Below are 17,251 nucleotides of genomic sequence, written 5' to 3'. Positions count from 1 at the left end.
GGGTGCAGGGAGTTTGTACGCATCTCCGAAATGCACCAGCAGCTGATGTTCTGCGCTGCAGCATGCCAGCCCTTCTGACACATGTAATCTCGGGGCGACCCTCACTGCTCTGGCTTGCTGCTGCAAACGTGCGGCGGGGGACCGCAACCTACACTCTGAAATTTGGTCTGAAATGTGGTCGATTCCCCGAATGCCCCGTGACGATGCCAGTCCAACACCCCTGGAGAGGCTCAGCCACTCGCTGGTTCTGCACTCGCTGGGTGCAGAACGTGGAGGCAGCAAGAGTTGGGAGAGTGGGCGGCCATCGGTGATGGGTGTGCACCACGCTGCCAAGCTGCCACCCAAGCGCAGCTCCTGCTTGGCTGTAGATGCGCAGAGGATGTGGCAGAGGATGGATTGTGGCTCTCACATGGCCTCCTTTCATCAATGCACTGCGGCGCCTCGCAGGCGGCAGGCGGCGGCAGCAAACCCAAGCCTCCCACTGGTCGTCCCGTGGTGCCTGCTGCAGCCATCTGGTCTCTGGAGCACCGGATCGGGCGTCTTTCGACTGGAAATGGTGCTGCAGAGCCCGGCCAGGGTCCTTGCCACCTGTGCCGCCGAGGCATCGGCTCGACACCACCCCTGGCTCATCGATCAGTCCATCGCCACTCCCAACATCCAGCTCCACTTCCAGCCGGCAGACCAGCCCAGATATGACGTCCTCGGCCACCTTCAGCGCGCTGCCCACAGCCAGACGGGGCGTGTTTAGGGCTGCCAGGGCCACCCGGCGGCCACTGCGGGTGTGCGCAAACATAGGTGAGGGTCCCCGCTGGGCGCTGGTGGCAGAGAGGAGCTCAGCGCAAACAGCCCTCGCCAGGGTCAGCACAGAATGCTGCAGCCAGGACATTTTGTCGTGTGGAAGCTACGGCACAGCGCAGGCCTTTCGCTGGGGCAGCCCACCGCCGACCGCCGCTCCACCGCCGCCTTGCGTGCACTTAGCTTGCTGTGTCTGCCCCCCCGCAGCAACCGATGTGGCCCCTGAGCTACGGAGCTTAGAGGTCATGCGCAAGTTCTCGGAGCAGTATGCCCAGAGGTGGGGCCCGCCACGCCCGAGTTCTTTCCTCGCTCGCAGCTGGAGCATTGTCGCACGCGGGCTTTCCGTCCCCTTTGCTCCCCACACATCCACACACACGGGCTTCCTGGATGCAGGACGGGCACATACTTCTGCATGGACCTCTCGGTGACGGCGGTGGTAATCAAGGGCCTTGCGGAGCACAAGGACGAGCTCGGCGCACCGCTCTGCCCCTGCCGCCATTATGACGACAAGGCAGCCGAGGCGGAGCAGGGCTTCTGGAACTGCCCCTGCGTGCCCATGCGCGAGCGCAAGGTACGGCGCAAGCACTGGCGCCGCTTCCTGTTTCCTGCGTAGCTCGCAAAGCGCGTCCCTCCCTTGCAGCTGCTGTTGAGAGCGGCCAAGGAGCATGCGATTTTGCCTTATTTGACGACGCCAGAGAGGCCAGTCCTGGCACTCTCCCGGCTTGCAGCTGCCACATCCACTGCCCATTTCCTTACTCAGCCGCTGCTGCGCCGCACTTCCTCGCCCGCCGCCCTGCAGGAGTGCCACTGCATGCTGTTCCTGACGCCCGAGGACGACTTCCGGGGCGAGGAGCAGAAGATCAGCCTGGACCAGCTGGTGGAGATGACAAAGGACATGTGAAGCTGAGGGAACTAGCGCCTCGGGCTGCACCTCGAACACCCCATTGCCTGCAAACCCAATGCACGCATGGCAGCCTGCTCGCGCCATGCGCGAGCAGGCTGCCATGCTTGCCCTCTCTCTGTATACTACTTCGATTTTGTTTCATCATTGTGCCTTGTTGTCCGCGGGGTTCCCCCTCTTCTGAACTTGCCAGCTTGACCATTCCCACTGAAAGGCCTTGAGGCCTTGCGCCCACAGCCAGCAGTACTGTAGCACTAAAGCCGGCCAGGCACAGGACAGGATCGATTCAATCAACAATGAAAGGAGCCACCGGCACTGGCGCAAGGCAGGACGCATCGACTCTATTGAAAGGGCCACAAGATCGACCCGCAGGACACTGGACGCGATCACTAGCTGCACTGGAAAGGGGCCAGCGGCGCTGGCAGGCGCTGACGCTCGCGTGTCTCCCTGTTCATGAACGGAGGAGTGGACGGCTTTGTACAACTGCACTACTGCTGCACACAATGAGGCGACTGCTGCTACAGCTGTTCCACAGCCTTGCTGCCATCCCAGCCACCCATCAGGACTGCTGGCTGTCCTTTCGTCGCCGCCGCGGCTTGGTGCCCACCGGCGGCAGCAGCTTGGCCTCCTTGGCTGCATCCAGGGCGCGGTTCATGGTGGCCGCGCGCCTCGCCGCTGCTGCCACCTGGCGGTCTGCCGCCAGCAGCTCGGGCGTGGCCGGGTCGTTGGTGACTGTCAGCAGGTCCAGCGACTTGGACACCGCGCTGTCTAGCTGGCTCATCGCCCGGTCGGCGGCCTTGGAGATGGCAGCAGCCGCCAGCTCATCCTCATCCACCTTCTTCCGCCGCTGTCGCTTTGTGGGCTCGGCTGCAGACGTCGCTGCAACCGCAGGCGCGGGCTTGGGAGGTGGCACCGCTGCTGGTGCAGGCGTAGGGGCGGCAGCTGCTGCTGGTGCAGGCGCGGGAGGCGCCACCGCTGCGGGTGCAGGCGCCGGCGGCGCTGCGGCTGCTTCAACTGGAGCTTTTGCGGCGGCTGCGGCTGCCGCTTTGGCGACGGCAGCCAGGTGCTGCTCCTCCAGCACCCTCTGCTTCTCCAGCAGCTGCTGCTTCTGCTTCTGCTGCTCCTGCGCCCGCTGCTCCTCCTGCGCCCGCTGCTCCTCCCACGCCCGCTGCTGCTCCACCGCCAGCTGCTCCAGCTGCGCCTGCGTGAGCACCTGCAGGGCACAGAGCGGCAGGGCGGGTGTGCCAGTGAGCATGCGTGTTTCGAGAGGAGCACCGCAAAGAACGCACGCGCTCGACAGTGGCAGTTCCTAGCCCTTTGCTGGCTGCTCTTGCTCCTGGAAGCTCCACGCTGCCTCCAGGCGCACCAGCGCTGCCGCTGGTGCAGGCCCAGCCTGAGCAGCCACGCACCTCCACCTCCCGCATGCTCTCGTCCCACGTGTCGCGCACGCGCAGCTCTCCCTTGGGCGGCACCTGCAGGTAGAAGTTGCCTCCCTCCTTCCACCGCACCGCAGTCTTGTCACGCTCGTGCCGCACCACATACTTGTACTCCAGCTCCACGCTGCCGCTGCAGGGGGCGCAGGCGGTGCGGGGCAGGGTGAGGCAGCAGTGGGCGACACGAATGGCAGGCGACATGGCATGCTGGCATGGCATGGCATCCCCGTCATGTTGTCCATCGCCTCCCATCTCCAGCAGACTTCTCTTGTCTGCGTAGTGCACCGGCTGGGCCCGCAGTTCCCCCGGAAGCTCACTCTGCCGGCATCTGAAGCTCCACCGTCCAGACGTCGCCCTCAGTCCACTCCATGGGCACCGCCTGGGCGACGTTCCAGGCGCCCAGGTTGTCGTTGGAGCCGATCAAGCACAGCCTCTGGCCGTACTTGCAGTGGTAGGGCAGCTGGAAGCGGACCGCCACGCTGACTGCAGGGGGGCCGGAGCAGGGGCCGCAGGCGATGGGTGCCGGGGCGGCAGGGCGCTGACGGCGGCGTTAACACTGGCGCCATGGCCAGCCCTGGGCGGCAGGCTGGGGCCGGGCACCGCCCCTGGCGCCACTCACCATTATCGCCGTTCGAAAAGCAGCGGGTGGAGGCGCGCCGGCCTTGGGCGCGCCAGACAGGCAGCGCCTGCAGGCGGGAGGCTGGCTTGGCGCGCCAGGGTGTGGCACCAGGGTGCTGGGGCGCGCTCATGGCTGGTGATCAGGGGCGTGGGGGCCCGAAAAGCCGCTGACAATTGTGTCCTGCCGAGTTTGAGTAGGGAGCGAGGAGGGCGGGCCGGGGTGGGTTTCCAAGCAAGGGGACGAGTGCAGGAGCGCAGAACGCAATGCAGAGGCGCTCAAGTGCATGCCTAGCATGTGCCTCATGCTGGGGCCCCATGCCCAGCCGCCAATCCCCCTCTCGATGCTCCTGTCGTGCGGCGTGCTGTTTACACTGCCTCTCGCAATCGGCAGCAGCGGCAATCAAGAAAGGCCGGGCTGCAGCACCTGGACCACCGCCTGCTGGAAGGAGAGTACCAAACTCGACAGTCGCGCCAGCTCCGCCCGTGCCGCCTCCAGTTCCGCGCCTGCAGCAGCTCGCGGAAGGGGCTGATGGACCACAGCGAGACGGTGAGAGAACAAGAGTGCCTGGGGGCAATTGGATGCCTCATCTCAGACGATGGACAAGGTGCGCCCTCGCGAGGCCACGTCGTCGGCGCCGCCACGCCACCCGCGTCGGCGCCCGCAGCACCCGCCTCCACTCACTCGAGTCGGTCACCGCCTCCTGCGCCTGCCGCTGGATCTCGTGCAGGCCCTGGCTGATGTCGCGCTGGCGGGGCAGCAGCTCATCCTGCAGGCACGGGATGGAACTGGCTGCCTCGGGTGGCGCGGGCCAGGCGGCAGGCGGCCATACCTGCTGCGGGAGAGGCAGACGATGCCACTGTGCGCTCACCCTCATGGCCGTCTGCACCTCCGTTGAGAAAGTCTGCAGCAGAATGTTCTCAAATGCGTCCTGGGTCGCCTGCAAGTTGTGGCCGCGTCGGAAGTTCAAACGGCGGTGGGCGGCAGGGGCCATTGCTGCTGCTGGTGCAGGTGGTGCTGGTTCTGCTGTAGTTATGCAGGCAAGTCCCACGCTCAACGGCAGCCCAGGCGGGGTCCAGACCTGCTGCTCGGGCTGCTCGGGCTGCTCCTCGGCGCTCCAGGGAAGAGTGCTGATCTCAGCCATTGCTGGGGGCGCTGCTGGTGCTGGGGATCGGAGGAAGGAATAAGAAGACAGCCTTGAGCAGACAACAGGCCTCTGTTTCAGCCGGTCAACTTTCCAGCTCGCCTCATGCAGGGCACAGCTCTCCCTCGCTCTCTATTATTTGGTCCAGTGAGAGGGCTGCGGGGAGCAGCAATGAGCAGGCAAGTCGGGACAAGGGAGCTGCTGTTTTAGTGCTGACCGTCCCTACTTGCCTCACACCGTTGGCCAAACAAGGCAGTGCTCCACCACTGCTGCAGGCAGGTCAACACGCTGCAGTATGCAGCGCCTGGCTCGCGACCATGGCTCTCCCGCAGCACGCACCCGCTGACGGGAGCAGCCGTCAGCGCCGTAGGGGCAGCTGAACAATACTCTGCGCAGCCCGCAGCGCCAGCCGCCGAGGGCGGGGCCCGCCAAGTCAACCCCATCCGGCCGGTGGCTATCCCCCTGCCGCGCTTCGCCTACCACCCACCACAGCAGCAGAGGTCGGCCTTGACATTCCAGGCGCCGCCGCAGCAGGTGGGTGCTCGCGATGCTCCTGCAGGGGAATGCTGACCTTTAGTTGGTTGGACGGCCCGCCCTGTCGCAGCCGCATGCATCATGCTTGGCCAGAAGCAAGCCGCTCACTGCATGTGCGCATGCTTGCAGGTGATGCAGGCCCTGCCAATGGCGCCTCAGCCTGTCCCTGCAGCTGCGGCCAATGCGCGCGGGCTGCGCTTCAGCCAGCCAACGGCTTCCCAGCTGCACGCTGCCTTCCCGCCCTGGTCACAGGTGCACACCTCAGCCTGGGCAATGCATGGAGGTGGCACCTGCCAAACCAGCCCTTGCCCACTTTCTGCCTCTGCTGCTGCACCGGCAGCGCTGAAACAGGCTGGCTCAGGCCAGCTGCTGTGGCACCCACTGCTGTTGCGCAGCGCTCCCAGCTGGATAGCGTGCTGATGGATGAGCAGGCGGACGACAGTCAGGGGCTACTGGATGCTGCCGGTGTGGGGAGCGCGCCGCAACCCACCGCCGACTATGGCCACCCCCCCAGCCAACCTGAGGTCACCCGTGGCCCAGCGCCGGCGCAGGTGGGTGCTGCCAAACCGCAGCCGACATGGTGCTGCCCGCAGGCAGTCACCATCAGCCTCGCCTGGTGCATGCCTGCACCAGCTGGGTGCTGCCTTTGCATTGCATAGAGTCAAATAACCTAAGGCATGCTCCATGCAGACCGCCACCAGGCTGCTGAACGAAATCAGTAGGAAGGCGCTCAACCTGGATGCCCACCCGCTGCTGGCCGGCCTCAGGTGGGTGCGCTTGGGTGCTCTGCAGCTGCAGCGCGCTGATCTGACCCTGGTGTCTGTTGACGCACACTTTGCACCCAATCGTTGCCCACCCTGGTGCAGCGCCAAGCTGGAGGCAGCTGACGGCAGGCAGAGCAGCCTGGAGGCGGCGGTGGGCGACCTGAAGGCTGGCCTGGCGCAGCAAGGCAGCAAGCTGGATGACATCGCCAACGCCTGCGCGCAGCTGCTGCAGGTGAGGCAGCTGGCAGCACAGCCAGGGAATCTGGAGCCTGGCTTGGAGTTGGCATTGGAGCCGAGAGGCAGGGAGAAGAGCTGCGTGTGTGGGCTGCCAATGGCCCGTGTGCAGGCTGTGCAGTTGGCGACCGGGGCCTCCAGCAGCATGGAGGAGCGGCTTCAGGCCCTGCTGGCCAAGGAGCCGTGCGTCACAGGAGGTGGGTACACGCCGTCTGTGGGGCAAGGGGTGGCAAGCCTGCGGATCCAGCCCAGCACCCTGCAATGGCATCGCGGTGCTCCAGTGTGGCGGGTACCCCATTGTCGCCTGAGCCCCTGCTGCAGACATGGCCACGCAGACCTCGCCTGCCACAGAGCTGCGCGGCCGCCAGGGCGCAGGCCCCGCGCCAGCTGCTGCTGTCGTGGCGCCCGAGCCTCCTGGCCTCCTGCAGACCTTCAGCCAGCGCCGCCCTTCTTCGGCCGACATTCCATCTGCTCGTAAGGCTGCACCGCTCAAGCCCACCGCCCTGCCACCTGCAGCTGGTCTGCAGCGTGGCCTGCATGCTGCCACGCCTGGCGAGCAGCGTGTGTCTCAGCCTGCCATGCCCACCACCTTCCCACCTCTGCCGTCGCACTCCCGGCACTCCATGCGCCTGGCAGCAGCTGGCGGAGGGCAGGCGCAGCACAGCCCTGCCGCTGCACCAGCAGCAACGGCGGCACCACCCAGCAACGCCGCCACTGCCAAGCCACGTGCCAGGGCAGGCACCGGAGGCAAGAGCTGCCTGTCAGCCAAGCCTGCTGCCGCAGCAGCAGCGCCTGTGGCGAGCTTCAGCCGCAAACGGCGGCACGACAGCTCCAGCGACCATGCCCACACCTCAACCGGCAAGCAGCAGAAGCGGCAGCCGGCGGCGGTGAGACCGGCGCCGCGCCCGCAGGCCAGCCAGCAGCCCCGCCAGGAGGCGGCGGCAGCACTGGGCAGCGCAGAGGCGCTGTTTGACTCTCTGTTTGCTGCGGAGGATGATGAGGGCGCCGGCGCGGCCGAGGAGCAGCAGGGGGGGCGGAGCGCTGCCAAGGCGGCACCTGGTGGCGGCCAGCAGCGTGAAGGTGGGAGCGACACGACCGACCTGGCGGCCGCCGTGCAGGCGCGCTTGCAGCAGCACAAGAGCAAGATGGCGCGGTCGCGCCGCCGCCACGCCAGCCTGAGCCGCCGACAGCAGCAGGAGGACGAGGAGTAGGGGAACAGGACCAGAACTGCCTTACAAGGGGGGGCCAACAAGGGCATGCCGACTAGATTTACATGGCAATGACTAGATTTACATGGCAATAATTTACACTGAACTTTGCGTAATGTGGTAATGAACGCAAGCAACAGTTCACTGACAAGGACCGCCAGACCGGCAGTGCGCTGATTCAGAGGAGCAAGGCCCGCCTGGTGGCGGCGGTGCTGCGCGGCGGCGCCGCCGGCGTCTCCTGCTTGCGCCCCAGCTGCAGCTCGTCGCGATAGAACAGCAGCGCCCGCTCCATGCCCTGCACCGCAGCGGGCGCCGCCGCCCGTCGGCACGTGCCCGTCCGCCTGCTGTGCACCACCCCGGCCAGCGGGCCCACACAAGGAGGAGCCTGCACACCGCCAGGAGGCAGCCCCCTGCACACACCTTGGCCTCCAGCATGACATCCACATCCGCCTCCCGCCCGTGCAGGTCAAACGGCTGCGTCAGCATGCACGAGTGCGCACGCCGAGGCAGCGCCGGGTTCTCAGACGGCTCGCTGCAGCGGCAGGTGGGTGGGTGGGTGGGTGGGGGATAGCGGCAGGGAGTGGGCCGAGGGTCAGGCAGGGGCAGGGGCCTGCCTGGACGCCACAAGGGCAACCGGTGAGCGGGCAGGTTTTGCGTGCAGGCGCATGCGGCCAGCAGGCAGGCCTGGCTGGGTGCCGTACCTGCACCTGGCCGCCGCGCCACCTCACCTGTAGTGCACCACGGGGCGGATGCCGCGCGGCCAGGTGGCAAGCGCCGCCAGCAGGGCGTCCCGCTGGCTCAGCCCGCCCGGCACCAGCGCGTGGTGCAGGTAGTCAAAGACCAGCGGGGTGCCGGCAATGGCGTGCAGCGGCAACAGGTCAGCCAGGCTGAACAGGCCGGGGCGGTCGTCGTTCTCCACTGCGGCAGCGGGGTGGCGGCGGGGAGAGGGTGGTGGGGAGGGTTGGGGTGTGTTGTAGGCCGTGTGGAGAGGCTGTGAGATGGAGCAGGTGGTGCTTGCGGGCTGGCAAGCCGGCAAGATGGACGACCGCAGGAGCGGGGTGGGAAGCATGGCACGAAAAGCGTGGGCGCAGGGGGGGCAGGCAACTGCCCTCTGCCGGCCGCGGCGGCGCGCCCACCTGTTAGCCGCAAGCGCGCCGAGTCGCTGAGCCGGCCCACCGCCGCCGCAAAGCGCTGCAGCGAGCGCTGCTTGCTGCCGTGGGTGGCGCCGATGTGGATGTTGATCTTGTTAGCGTGGCTGGGGGCGTAGCCCATCAGGTCAAACACCTGGCAGGCGCAGCGGCGGGGCAGGCGGGGTTGGCCAGGCGGCGGAGGCGCGGCGCGCGGGGGGAGGAGGCCTCGACACAAAGCCCCACCCCGCGACCTTGCTGCACCACACCAGCCCACCAGCCCACGCCGCCCACCCTGCCTCACCCGCGCATTCAGCTCCAGGTGCCTGAGGCTGCGCGCCAGCAGCGCCTCGTCGGGGGATGCCAGCTGTACAAAGTGGGAGGGGTGGGCGGTGAGGCGCTGGTGGTGCGAGCGCGCCGCCGCCCCCACCGCCGCCAGCGTGGCCGCAATCTCTTCATAGTCTGCACCCCAGGCACGCCAGCCAAGAACCTTTAAGCAAATTGTGTAGCTTCGTATGGGCTTTGTAACGGAGTGGGAGCAGCATGCGGCAGGGAAGCGGCAGCATGCACATCGTGCGTGTCAAGCAGGCAGATGCATGGCAGGGGCAGGGAGCCAGGCCTCAGCAACAGCCAAAGTTCTCCTCATGGCTTGATCAGCCGGTAATTCCAAATATAAAATTCCTTCACTGGCCGGCCCCGGCCCTGGCATGCACACAATGCGGCGGTAAACCTTGCAGCGGCACTGTACCCCGCACACATCTCACCACACAGACACCGGCCCCACACCACACCCGCCCGCCCCTGGCCCAGCCCCCTACCCGGCAGCTCCTCCAGCTCGTACTCGTGGCTCCAGGGGAAGAGGGCGGAGGGAATGCGGAAGAAGTGGATGGCGTGCGCCGCGTTCCACTCCACCAGCGGCAGCAGGTCGGCGCAGTTGGACAGCGCCAGGCGGCTGACCAGCGGCAGGCCGCCCGCCTCAAACGTGCGCCGCCAGCAGTACCTGCGCAGCGGGCGGCGGGAGGCAGGCGGGCCGTGGAGTGGCCAGGGCAGGGTGCAGCACAGCGGTGGCCGTGGGCAGGAGGGGAGTACAGGGGAGGGAGGTAGAAGGGCGGCGGAGGCGCACTCGTGCAGGGCCAGACCTGTTGGTGCGGTAGCCGTGCTGCTGCTGCAGCTGCAGGTTCAGGCACGTGTACCCCAGATTGGGCACCGGCAGCTGGAAGGGCTGGCTGGCTGGCAGCGGCGGCTGCAGGGCGGCGGGCATGGCAAGCGCAGGCAGCGGCGCCGCCTCCGCTTCGCCGCGGGTTGTCAGCGCAGGTTGCTGGGTTTCGAGATCCGTGATGTCCTGCTGCAACGGCGTCCCAAATGGGAACGCGGGAACTGCCACCTCGTCATTGGTAGGCAGGCGCCTGCAGCGGCGCACAGGCTCCCAGAGGGCCTCTGCCTCCTCTGCCACCAGCTCTGGCTTGGCCGCAGCCGCGGCCGCCACCGACATGAGCCTGCGCCTCCTGGCGAGGCTGCTGCAGGTCCAGACACAGCCCGCAGGCGCCACAGGCCTGCCAAGGCTGCCCTGCTGCTGTGGTGGCGTCCGCTGGCGCATATGCTGCACACTGTGCGCATGCTGGCCGGCGGCGCTGGAGCTGCTGTAGCTGCCGCTGGGCTGGCCAGAGCAGCTTGCAGTAGCCGGCTGGCTGCCAAAGCCCGCAGCAATGCCGCCAGTACCTGCTGCTGCTAGCGACTGCATGCTGCTGTTCACACAGGCAGCAACTCGCCGCATGAAACGCCGAGCACAGGCTGGGGCTGCGCAGCGGCAGCTCCTGCCAGCTGCTGAGGCGCCGCCGCTGCTACAGCTGCTGCTCCGTGGCGCTGTCTGGCTTGCCTGGCTGGCCGCAGGTGGCTCGCTAGGCAAAGCCCTGCCAGTCTGAGGCGGCCTCTGTGTCGGTGTCGGCGCTGAAACCCAGCAGGTGAACGTGCGGCTTCAGGCCGGGGGTGCCCTTCTTGCGGGACAAGACGGTGGCGGTGACGCACACCTCCACCTGCGGCACGCGGGTGCGGGGAAAAGCCAGGGTTCCTGGCAGATGCGTGAGCAGGCATCGCGCGAGGGTAGGAGGGCGGGCACGGGCACGTGCAACGGACCCCGAGCCGTGCCTGCCTGGCGCACCTCTTGACCTGGCGGCAGGCCGAGGGCGAACCTTTCCTCAAAGGGTCCCTCGCGATCGGCCCACAGCCGCAGCACCAGCCGCTGCTGCCCGGGGGCGGCTCCCGGCTCCACAGCCACCGAGAGGTTGCTGGCGGTCAGGCCGCGCACTTGCGGCGGGGGTGTGGCCGCAGAGCCAGCGGGGTGCTGCCGCTGTTGCTGCTGGCCGCCTGGCACGGGCCAATCGAGGGTCAGGTCCGTGGTGTAGATGCCAGACAGCAGCAGGAAGCCAAACTTGATGTCCAGAACCTCTGGCCCGCAGGCAAGTGTGATGCTGTTGGTGTGGGCGGCAATGGCCCTGGCGGCGGCGGCGGGAGGGGAGGGGAGGCTGGCGGACTCGGCAAACCTCACGCCTGCGGCATCGGGGTTGTCAGAAACCGAGCGCAGGGAGGCAGTGAAGGACCTGCACTTGGACATACTTGTGAAGACCATCGCGGGCCCCGGTAGCGCGGCTGACAATCCTGAGTGGCATGCCATCTCATGTACGCATCCCTCCCTGCGCACCTTTGCTCATCAGCCAGCAGCTGGCCAATGGAGTCGGGTGATGGCTGCGGGAGAGCGTCCGTGCGCACAAACACAGCCAATGGACGATGCCTGACAAATCAACACGCCCCAATTGGTCCTGCGCGTCCTCGCGTACGCCGTGAGCCCTTGCCCAGCAGAAGGGGCAGGGGCAGCTCAGGTTGATGCAGATTGACAGTACAGACCTGTCTCCGCGCATTCGCCCACACGTCTCGCCGCGCCACAGCTCCACTTTTCGCTATTAATACATATGCTTGGGGTCATTTTCATACGCACTGGGCCCCCGCTCTTGTAGCCTGGTGGACCGCACCATGCCCAGCCGCGCAGTGTTGTTGCGCAGTAGCCTGGCTTGCTCAATTTCAGCTCTCGGATGCGACATAGATGTTCAGACTGGAGGGCAGGCGGTTCAGTGCAGCGCTGGGGGGACTTGCACCGGGGGGCAACCCCCAGCACTTGGCTGTGCCCTGGGCTGGCAGCCGTGCGGCTGCACTTGTGCTGGTCAACAGCATCAGGGAGGCTGCTCCTCCCATGCATCCCCTACTCAATCCCACATTACATGAATCATTGGCAGCATAGTGGGATGGACATGATCAATGGGGCGGCAGAGCAGCAAGCGGGGCACCAGGCGGCGGGCGAGGCTGCGCCGCTGGGACGCGCCCGCCGCCAGGATGCAGTGGATGGCGCAGAATGCACCACGCCCGACAGCAATTGCAAACACATCTGGGCCTGTGCCACAGCAGCAGCTGTAGGCTGAAGCAGCGGTGGCATGACATGCGTCCCTCTGCGTCCCCTGGCTGGGCAAAAATCGCCACGACCCCAGGCAGGGCAGGCCCGCTGTTTGCAGCCAGCTTGAGGCTGCCTGCTGCAGTTGCGCCGGTGGCGCAGCGACCGTTGCCTGCTGCTGCTGCTGCTGTCGCTACAGAATCCTCCGGACTGTACTGCTGGCACCAATGATGGGGCCGCAAAGCCATTGATCCAGTGGATGAGCGCGTGGGCGGGGGGGGGTCAATAGGCGAGCGGCCAAACAGATCAGGTGCGCTAACAGCGCAAGCCGGCCAGCGGTATGCGTTCACTTGGCCGGTGGCATCCAAGGCACATCTGCGGGCAGGATGCCGGGTTGGGCAAACAACAGCTGAACACATCTCAATGCATGGAGCTGGTAGCAGCCTCATGCCGCAGCAGGAGCACCTCCTGGCCGAGCACCCTCCTCAGAAACGTGGCTTGACACGCCATATCGAGGTTGCTGCTGGGTCCCAACCTGGCAATGAGGTTACGCTGCCACCTCTGCTGCATGACTATACTGAATGGCTTGCAGTTGCTGCATGGTCCGCACTTCAGCAGCCCTGCGGGAAGAGAGGGCAGGCAGGGGTGATCCGCCTGGACAAGACGGCTGCAGGCAGCCCTGCAGCGGCGCAGCAGTACTGCAGTACAGGGCTGAGCATCCTGAATTTGGCCGAACCGACTTCACAGCCATGCCCAATGCCCTCGTAAACAGCAGGGGCAGCATTCTTGTCCCGTTTGGAGAGGATCAAAAAAAGTGGGGTGCTGTCGGTAGGGGCTCTCGGCAGGGTTCGACGCCCTGCCAAGGCCCATCCCAAAATGTTGAACCTGTCCAAATGGTCCAAGAATGTCCCTCCTGTCGTTTATGAGGGTGTAGAGACCGACTATGTAGCCAGTTTTGGGGGAAACGAGTCGGAAGGCTCCCCACCAGCTGCACACCCACCTGTGCCTCGCTACCGCCCGCTGCCTTATGGCCACCTGCCCAGCGCCCTCTACCGCGCCCTCGAGGCTTGACTGCAGCACAGAGAAGCAGCCAGGCAAAGGTAGTTGCCGTGAGCAGTGGCCAGTGAGCAGAAGGGCGGATTGCATGCAGCCAGCCCCATCCTTGCACAGCGCATAGCGGCAGCCAGCTGCGCACCCCACCTGTGCCTTGCTGCCGACCGCAGCACAGCACAACATCATGCCCTCTGCTGCCTACCTGATGCTCCCACTTTTTGCGATGCTTCCATCGTTGTGATCCTGAGGTGCAAATGCCGTTTGCTGATAGGGCTGGCGGCACACCCCGGCGGTGTTCAGCTAGCCCCGCACCAACAGCGTTGTGTGGCCCTGCGCCGTCATGGTCAAGAAGCCAGGTTTGCTGACCAGCTCTGCAAGGACCCCCATCTCCACAGCTTGGTAGAGGGTTTAGTTTCTGATACCCCCACTGCCGCTGCCGGCAGCGGGTCGCCCATGGGCGTCGCCAGGGCAGGGACGTGGGCGTCGCCACGGCAAGGATGGAGGCCAGCAAGGCCAGCGTAGGGGAAGTGCTGCGCTGAGTCTGCAACCGGCAGGCGAGCCACTGCGCACACACCGCCGGCATTGCTCATGGGGTCAAGTTGGAGTTGCGGAAACGGGGGCTGATGCTTCATAACAGTAGTTTATAGAATTTCCAAAGGTCGGCAGTGTAGGAAAATGCGCGGAAAACAAGGATGATCTGTACCATGTACCGCCCTCTGATGCATGGCACGCCTCGATTGCCACATCGAGTGTGGTTCGTTGCGCTTCCCGTGCCGCTTCCCCACCCTCGCACTGCTCTGTCATGGGCAGCCTCACAGCCCTGCAGCGGTGCATACCACATACCGCTGCAGCAGCCCCTTCACCCCGTTCTTCCAGGTGTGGTGCCGCTGATGCTGCCATACATTGCAGCCTCAGCGCCGGGATCGCTGCAGGGTGCGAGGTCTCAGTCGACACCCCGGCCATGTGGCCTCCCCAGGGCCCGTGCTGCTGCCCGACACGCTATGGGGCATGTCCCGCATTATGCCGGCTCCTTGGCTCGGGGTTACCGCCCTGCCGTGCTCTGACCAGCACGGCACAGCAGGCGCTGGGTGCATTGACACCCAGCCGTTTGCGATCCTGGGAATGCCTCGGATCAATTGCCTGCATTGCCAGAAGCCCGTCCCACTCGTGCTGCCCTCCTGTCCAGAGCCTGCGCTGCACCCCAGTTTGGCAAGGCCGCCAGCGCGCTCAAGACCGCTTCCAGGCGTCAAGCTCGTGCCATCCAGCGCTCCACCACCGCCCAGGTCGCAGCTGTGGCCCAGATGGAGGTGAGTCGGACGCGAGCACCTGATGAAGAGGGGTTGGGGTTTTGTGCCACGTTCTGCGCGAGGAAGTCAGCCAGAGGACTGGTTGCGGGGGCTGTGGAGCCGCCCTGGGCGATCGCAGCTGCGGCTCTCAACGCACGCCGCCGCTCAGGTTCGCTGGCGCCGCCCGCTTGGCCCGCCCACCCACCAGGGCTTCACCGTGACCAGTGTGCCCACCAAGCCTATTGAGGGCCAGAAGACGGGCACCTCGGGCCTGCGGAAGAAAACCAAGGTGTTCATGAGCGACAACTACCTGGCCAACTGGTGAGGCACGCCGGCTGCTGCACCACGCCTCGCTGGTCCCAACACCGGTCAGGCAGGCAGCTACCAGCTCTCGACCCCGGCCTGCTCAGCCCACGCCCTGCCATCCTGCCCTGCAGGATCCAGTCCCTGTTCAACGCGCTGGGCGAGGAGGCGGTGGGCACGACCATCGGCGTGGGCGGCGACGGCCGCTACTTCAACAAGGAGGCGGTGCAGACCATCCTGAAGCTGGCGGCGGGCAACGGCGTGGCCAAGGTGGTGGTGGGCAAGGACGCCATCATGGCCACCCCCGCCATGTCGGCGCTCATCCGCCGCAGAGGGCTGTACGGCGGCCTCATCATGAGCGCAAGCCACAACCCGGGCGGCCCAGGTGAGCGGCGGGTACGGACCAGTGTGGTCAGCCGGGCAGGTGGCAGCCGGGGCGGCAGTGGAAATTGCAGGCTGCGGCGGTGGCAGCAACTGCTGGCGCTGCAGGACAGCACAAAAGAGCCAGCTGTCTGCGACGCTGCAGTTCCCCATCGGTGCCTGCACACATCGGCCGGCATGCATCGGTCTGCCCTGCCCCAACGTGTCTGTCCTCCCCGCCCGCTCCACTCCCGCTACCCCCAGAGGAGGACTGGGGCATCAAGTTCAACTACTCCGCCGGCGAGCCCGCCCCCGAGAAGATCACAGACAAGATCTTCGGCTTCACGGAGACCATCTCGGAGCTCAAGGTGCGCTGGGTTGCGGGGCATGCAGCAGCCCTGCTACCGCATCGCAGCAGCGCCAGGAGGGGCGGCTTTGCTCCGCCGCATGCTGTGATGTGTACCGCAGCGCCTGCCTTCCTGCCTGCCTGGCCTGGCCCTGCCCTGCCCACCTGGCCTCACCCGCACCCCCCCTTCCCCGCAGATGGCCGACATCCCCGACGTGGATCTGTCCAAGGTGGGCACCACCAAGGTCGGCAGCTTCGAGGTGGAGGTGGTCGACTACACGGCAGAGTACTTTGCCACGCTCAAGGTGCGCTCGCTCGAGTGGGGACGCGCAGCCTGCGTGTGTGCTGGGAAGGGGAGGCGGAGGGGCGCACCTCGGGGCGTGCTGTGACAGCCGGCACGAGGAGCGAAGCCCCCCCCCCCCGGGCGTGCATGCACGCCAGCAGACCCCTTCACGCGCCGGTGCTGCTCAGCATGCTCCCTCTGCTCATCGCGCTCCTCTGTGTTCCCCCTGTGCCCTGCCCCACGCAGGAGGTGTTTGACTTCCCCACCCTGCGCGCCTTCATGTCCCGCGCCGACTTCACCTTCGTCTTTGACGCCCTGCACGCCGTCACGGGAGCCTACGCGGGGCCCCTGTTTGTGGATGAGCTGGGCGGCAAGCCGGTGAGAGGCCCGGCAGCTGGGGGTGCGGATGTGGGCGGTCGCGCGCCGGAGAAGTCACGCCGCAAGTGCCAGCTTGCTCCGCTGATGGCTGCTGGCTGGCCCTGCGCTGCACAGCCATGCATGTACGCGCCGGCTGAGCATCGGGCCCCCCGCCTGGCCCCGCTGCCCGGCAGGAGAGCATCCGCAACGGCGTGCCGCTGGAGGACTTTGGCGGCGGCCACCCCGACCCCAACCTCACCTACGCTCACGACCTGGTGGAGATCATGTGGAGCGACGCCGCGCCGGTGCTGGGAGCAGCCTCGGGTGCGCGCAGGCGGCGGGCTTGGCGGCTTTGCAGGGGGGGGCTTGCGGGTGGATGTTGATGTGCGAGCAGCAGCGGCGACGGCCGAGCCGGGCGTTGTGCACCTGCCGATGCCTGCCAGCGTGTCCACGTCATCTGCCCAACCTGGCTGCTGCTGCTGCTCCTCCTGACCTTGCCTGCCTCGCTCTGCCTCCCCCTGTTCGTGCCCCCCCCGCAGACGGCGACGGCGACCGCAACATGGTGCTGGGCAGCCACTTCTTCGTCACCCCCTCCGACTCTGTCGCCGTCATCGCCGCCAACGCCCAGGCAGCCATCCCTTACTTCAAGGACGGCCTCAAGGTGCGTGCAACAGTTACGCGGGGCTGCTTGGTGGGCTGGTTTCGGCTGTGTGCAGGGCGACAGCTAGGGGGAAGGAAGAGGGGAGGAGCGCCGTCTGCACCCGAGCCTGGCAGCACGGCTGCGCACGACGGCTGCGCATGCGGCGTCCCAACCTGCTGCTGCTGCCCCACCCGCTCCCTGCCTGCCCCTGCCCCGTCTCCCCTGCCGCAGGGCGTGGCGCGCTCCATGCCCACCAGCGGCGCCCTGGACCGCGTGGCGGAGAAGCTGGGCCTGCAGTTCTTTGAGACGCCCACCGGCTGGAAGTTCTTTGGCAACCTGATGGACGCGGGTGCGCCCGCCTGGCCGCCCGCCCGCCTGCCGCCACCGTTGCCAGCCAGCCGCTGCTGCCTCCCCCGCATGCCTGCCCG

General features: G+C 66.7%; 6 protein-coding genes across 6 annotated transcripts in view; 3 read left to right on the top strand and 3 right to left on the bottom strand.

Annotated features, from left to right (window-relative positions):
* Positions 1–692: 692 nt before the first annotated feature.
* CHLNCDRAFT_53143 (hypothetical protein) lies at positions 693–1,696 on the top strand (the record flags this gene model as incomplete). The annotated part of the gene is made up of 4 exons (XM_005846366.1): positions 693–795; positions 1,003–1,072; positions 1,189–1,366; positions 1,595–1,696. The coding sequence occupies 4 exons, from the start codon at positions 693–695 to the stop codon at positions 1,694–1,696; spliced, it is 453 nt and encodes a 150-aa protein (XP_005846428.1).
* Positions 1,697–2,255: 559 nt separating this feature from the next.
* On the bottom strand, positions 2,256–3,878 carry CHLNCDRAFT_135558 (hypothetical protein; the record flags this gene model as incomplete). The annotated part of the gene is made up of 4 exons (XM_005846194.1): positions 2,256–2,909; positions 3,106–3,262; positions 3,447–3,612; positions 3,749–3,878. 4 exons carry the CDS (start codon positions 3,876–3,878, stop codon positions 2,256–2,258), a joined length of 1,107 nt encoding a protein of 368 aa, XP_005846256.1.
* A 1,182-nt stretch (positions 3,879–5,060) lies between these two features.
* Positions 5,061–7,632, top strand: CHLNCDRAFT_135556 (hypothetical protein; the record flags this gene model as incomplete). Its single annotated transcript, XM_005846365.1, has 8 exons — positions 5,061–5,072; positions 5,286–5,423; positions 5,553–5,675; positions 5,819–5,974; positions 6,114–6,190; positions 6,290–6,419; positions 6,534–6,618; positions 6,743–7,632. 8 exons carry the CDS (start codon positions 5,061–5,063, stop codon positions 7,630–7,632), a joined length of 1,611 nt encoding a protein of 536 aa, XP_005846427.1.
* Positions 7,633–8,353: 721 nt separating this feature from the next.
* CHLNCDRAFT_24929 (hypothetical protein) lies at positions 8,354–9,746 on the bottom strand (the record flags this gene model as incomplete). Its single annotated transcript, XM_005846193.1, has 4 exons — positions 8,354–8,547; positions 8,766–8,913; positions 9,061–9,218; positions 9,575–9,746. Coding segments are annotated over 4 exons (672 nt in total), but the record flags the coding sequence as incomplete, so codon positions are not given.
* A 908-nt stretch (positions 9,747–10,654) lies between these two features.
* On the bottom strand, positions 10,655–11,367 carry CHLNCDRAFT_135554 (hypothetical protein; the record flags this gene model as incomplete). Its single annotated transcript, XM_005846192.1, has 2 exons — positions 10,655–10,789; positions 10,915–11,367. The coding sequence occupies 2 exons, from the start codon at positions 11,365–11,367 to the stop codon at positions 10,655–10,657; spliced, it is 588 nt and encodes a 195-aa protein (XP_005846254.1).
* A 2,641-nt stretch (positions 11,368–14,008) lies between these two features.
* Positions 14,009–17,251, top strand: part of CHLNCDRAFT_58243 (hypothetical protein) — a 4,474-nt gene continuing 1,231 nt past the window's right edge. The window contains exons 1-10 of the mRNA XM_005846364.1: positions 14,009–14,124; positions 14,435–14,555; positions 14,743–14,855; positions 14,972–15,222; positions 15,462–15,565; positions 15,741–15,848; positions 16,073–16,204; positions 16,378–16,507; positions 16,723–16,844; positions 17,055–17,209. Of these exons, the coding sequence (XP_005846426.1) occupies positions 14,051–14,124; positions 14,435–14,555; positions 14,743–14,855; positions 14,972–15,222; positions 15,462–15,565; positions 15,741–15,848; positions 16,073–16,204; positions 16,378–16,507; positions 16,723–16,844; positions 17,055–17,209 (1,310 nt within the window). The 5' untranslated portion in view covers positions 14,009–14,050. The remainder of the gene's footprint in view (positions 14,125–14,434; positions 14,556–14,742; positions 14,856–14,971; positions 15,223–15,461; positions 15,566–15,740; positions 15,849–16,072; positions 16,205–16,377; positions 16,508–16,722; positions 16,845–17,054; positions 17,210–17,251) is intronic.

Source organism: Chlorella variabilis (genome assembly GCF_000147415.1).
Source record: "Chlorella variabilis unplaced genomic scaffold CHLNCscaffold_14, whole genome shotgun sequence".
In the NCBI taxonomy this organism is placed as follows: Eukaryota; Viridiplantae; Chlorophyta; class Trebouxiophyceae; order Chlorellales; family Chlorellaceae; genus Chlorella; species Chlorella variabilis.
Note: the sequence above shows the minus strand (reverse complement) of the source record. Positions and strands in the feature narration are given on the sequence as shown.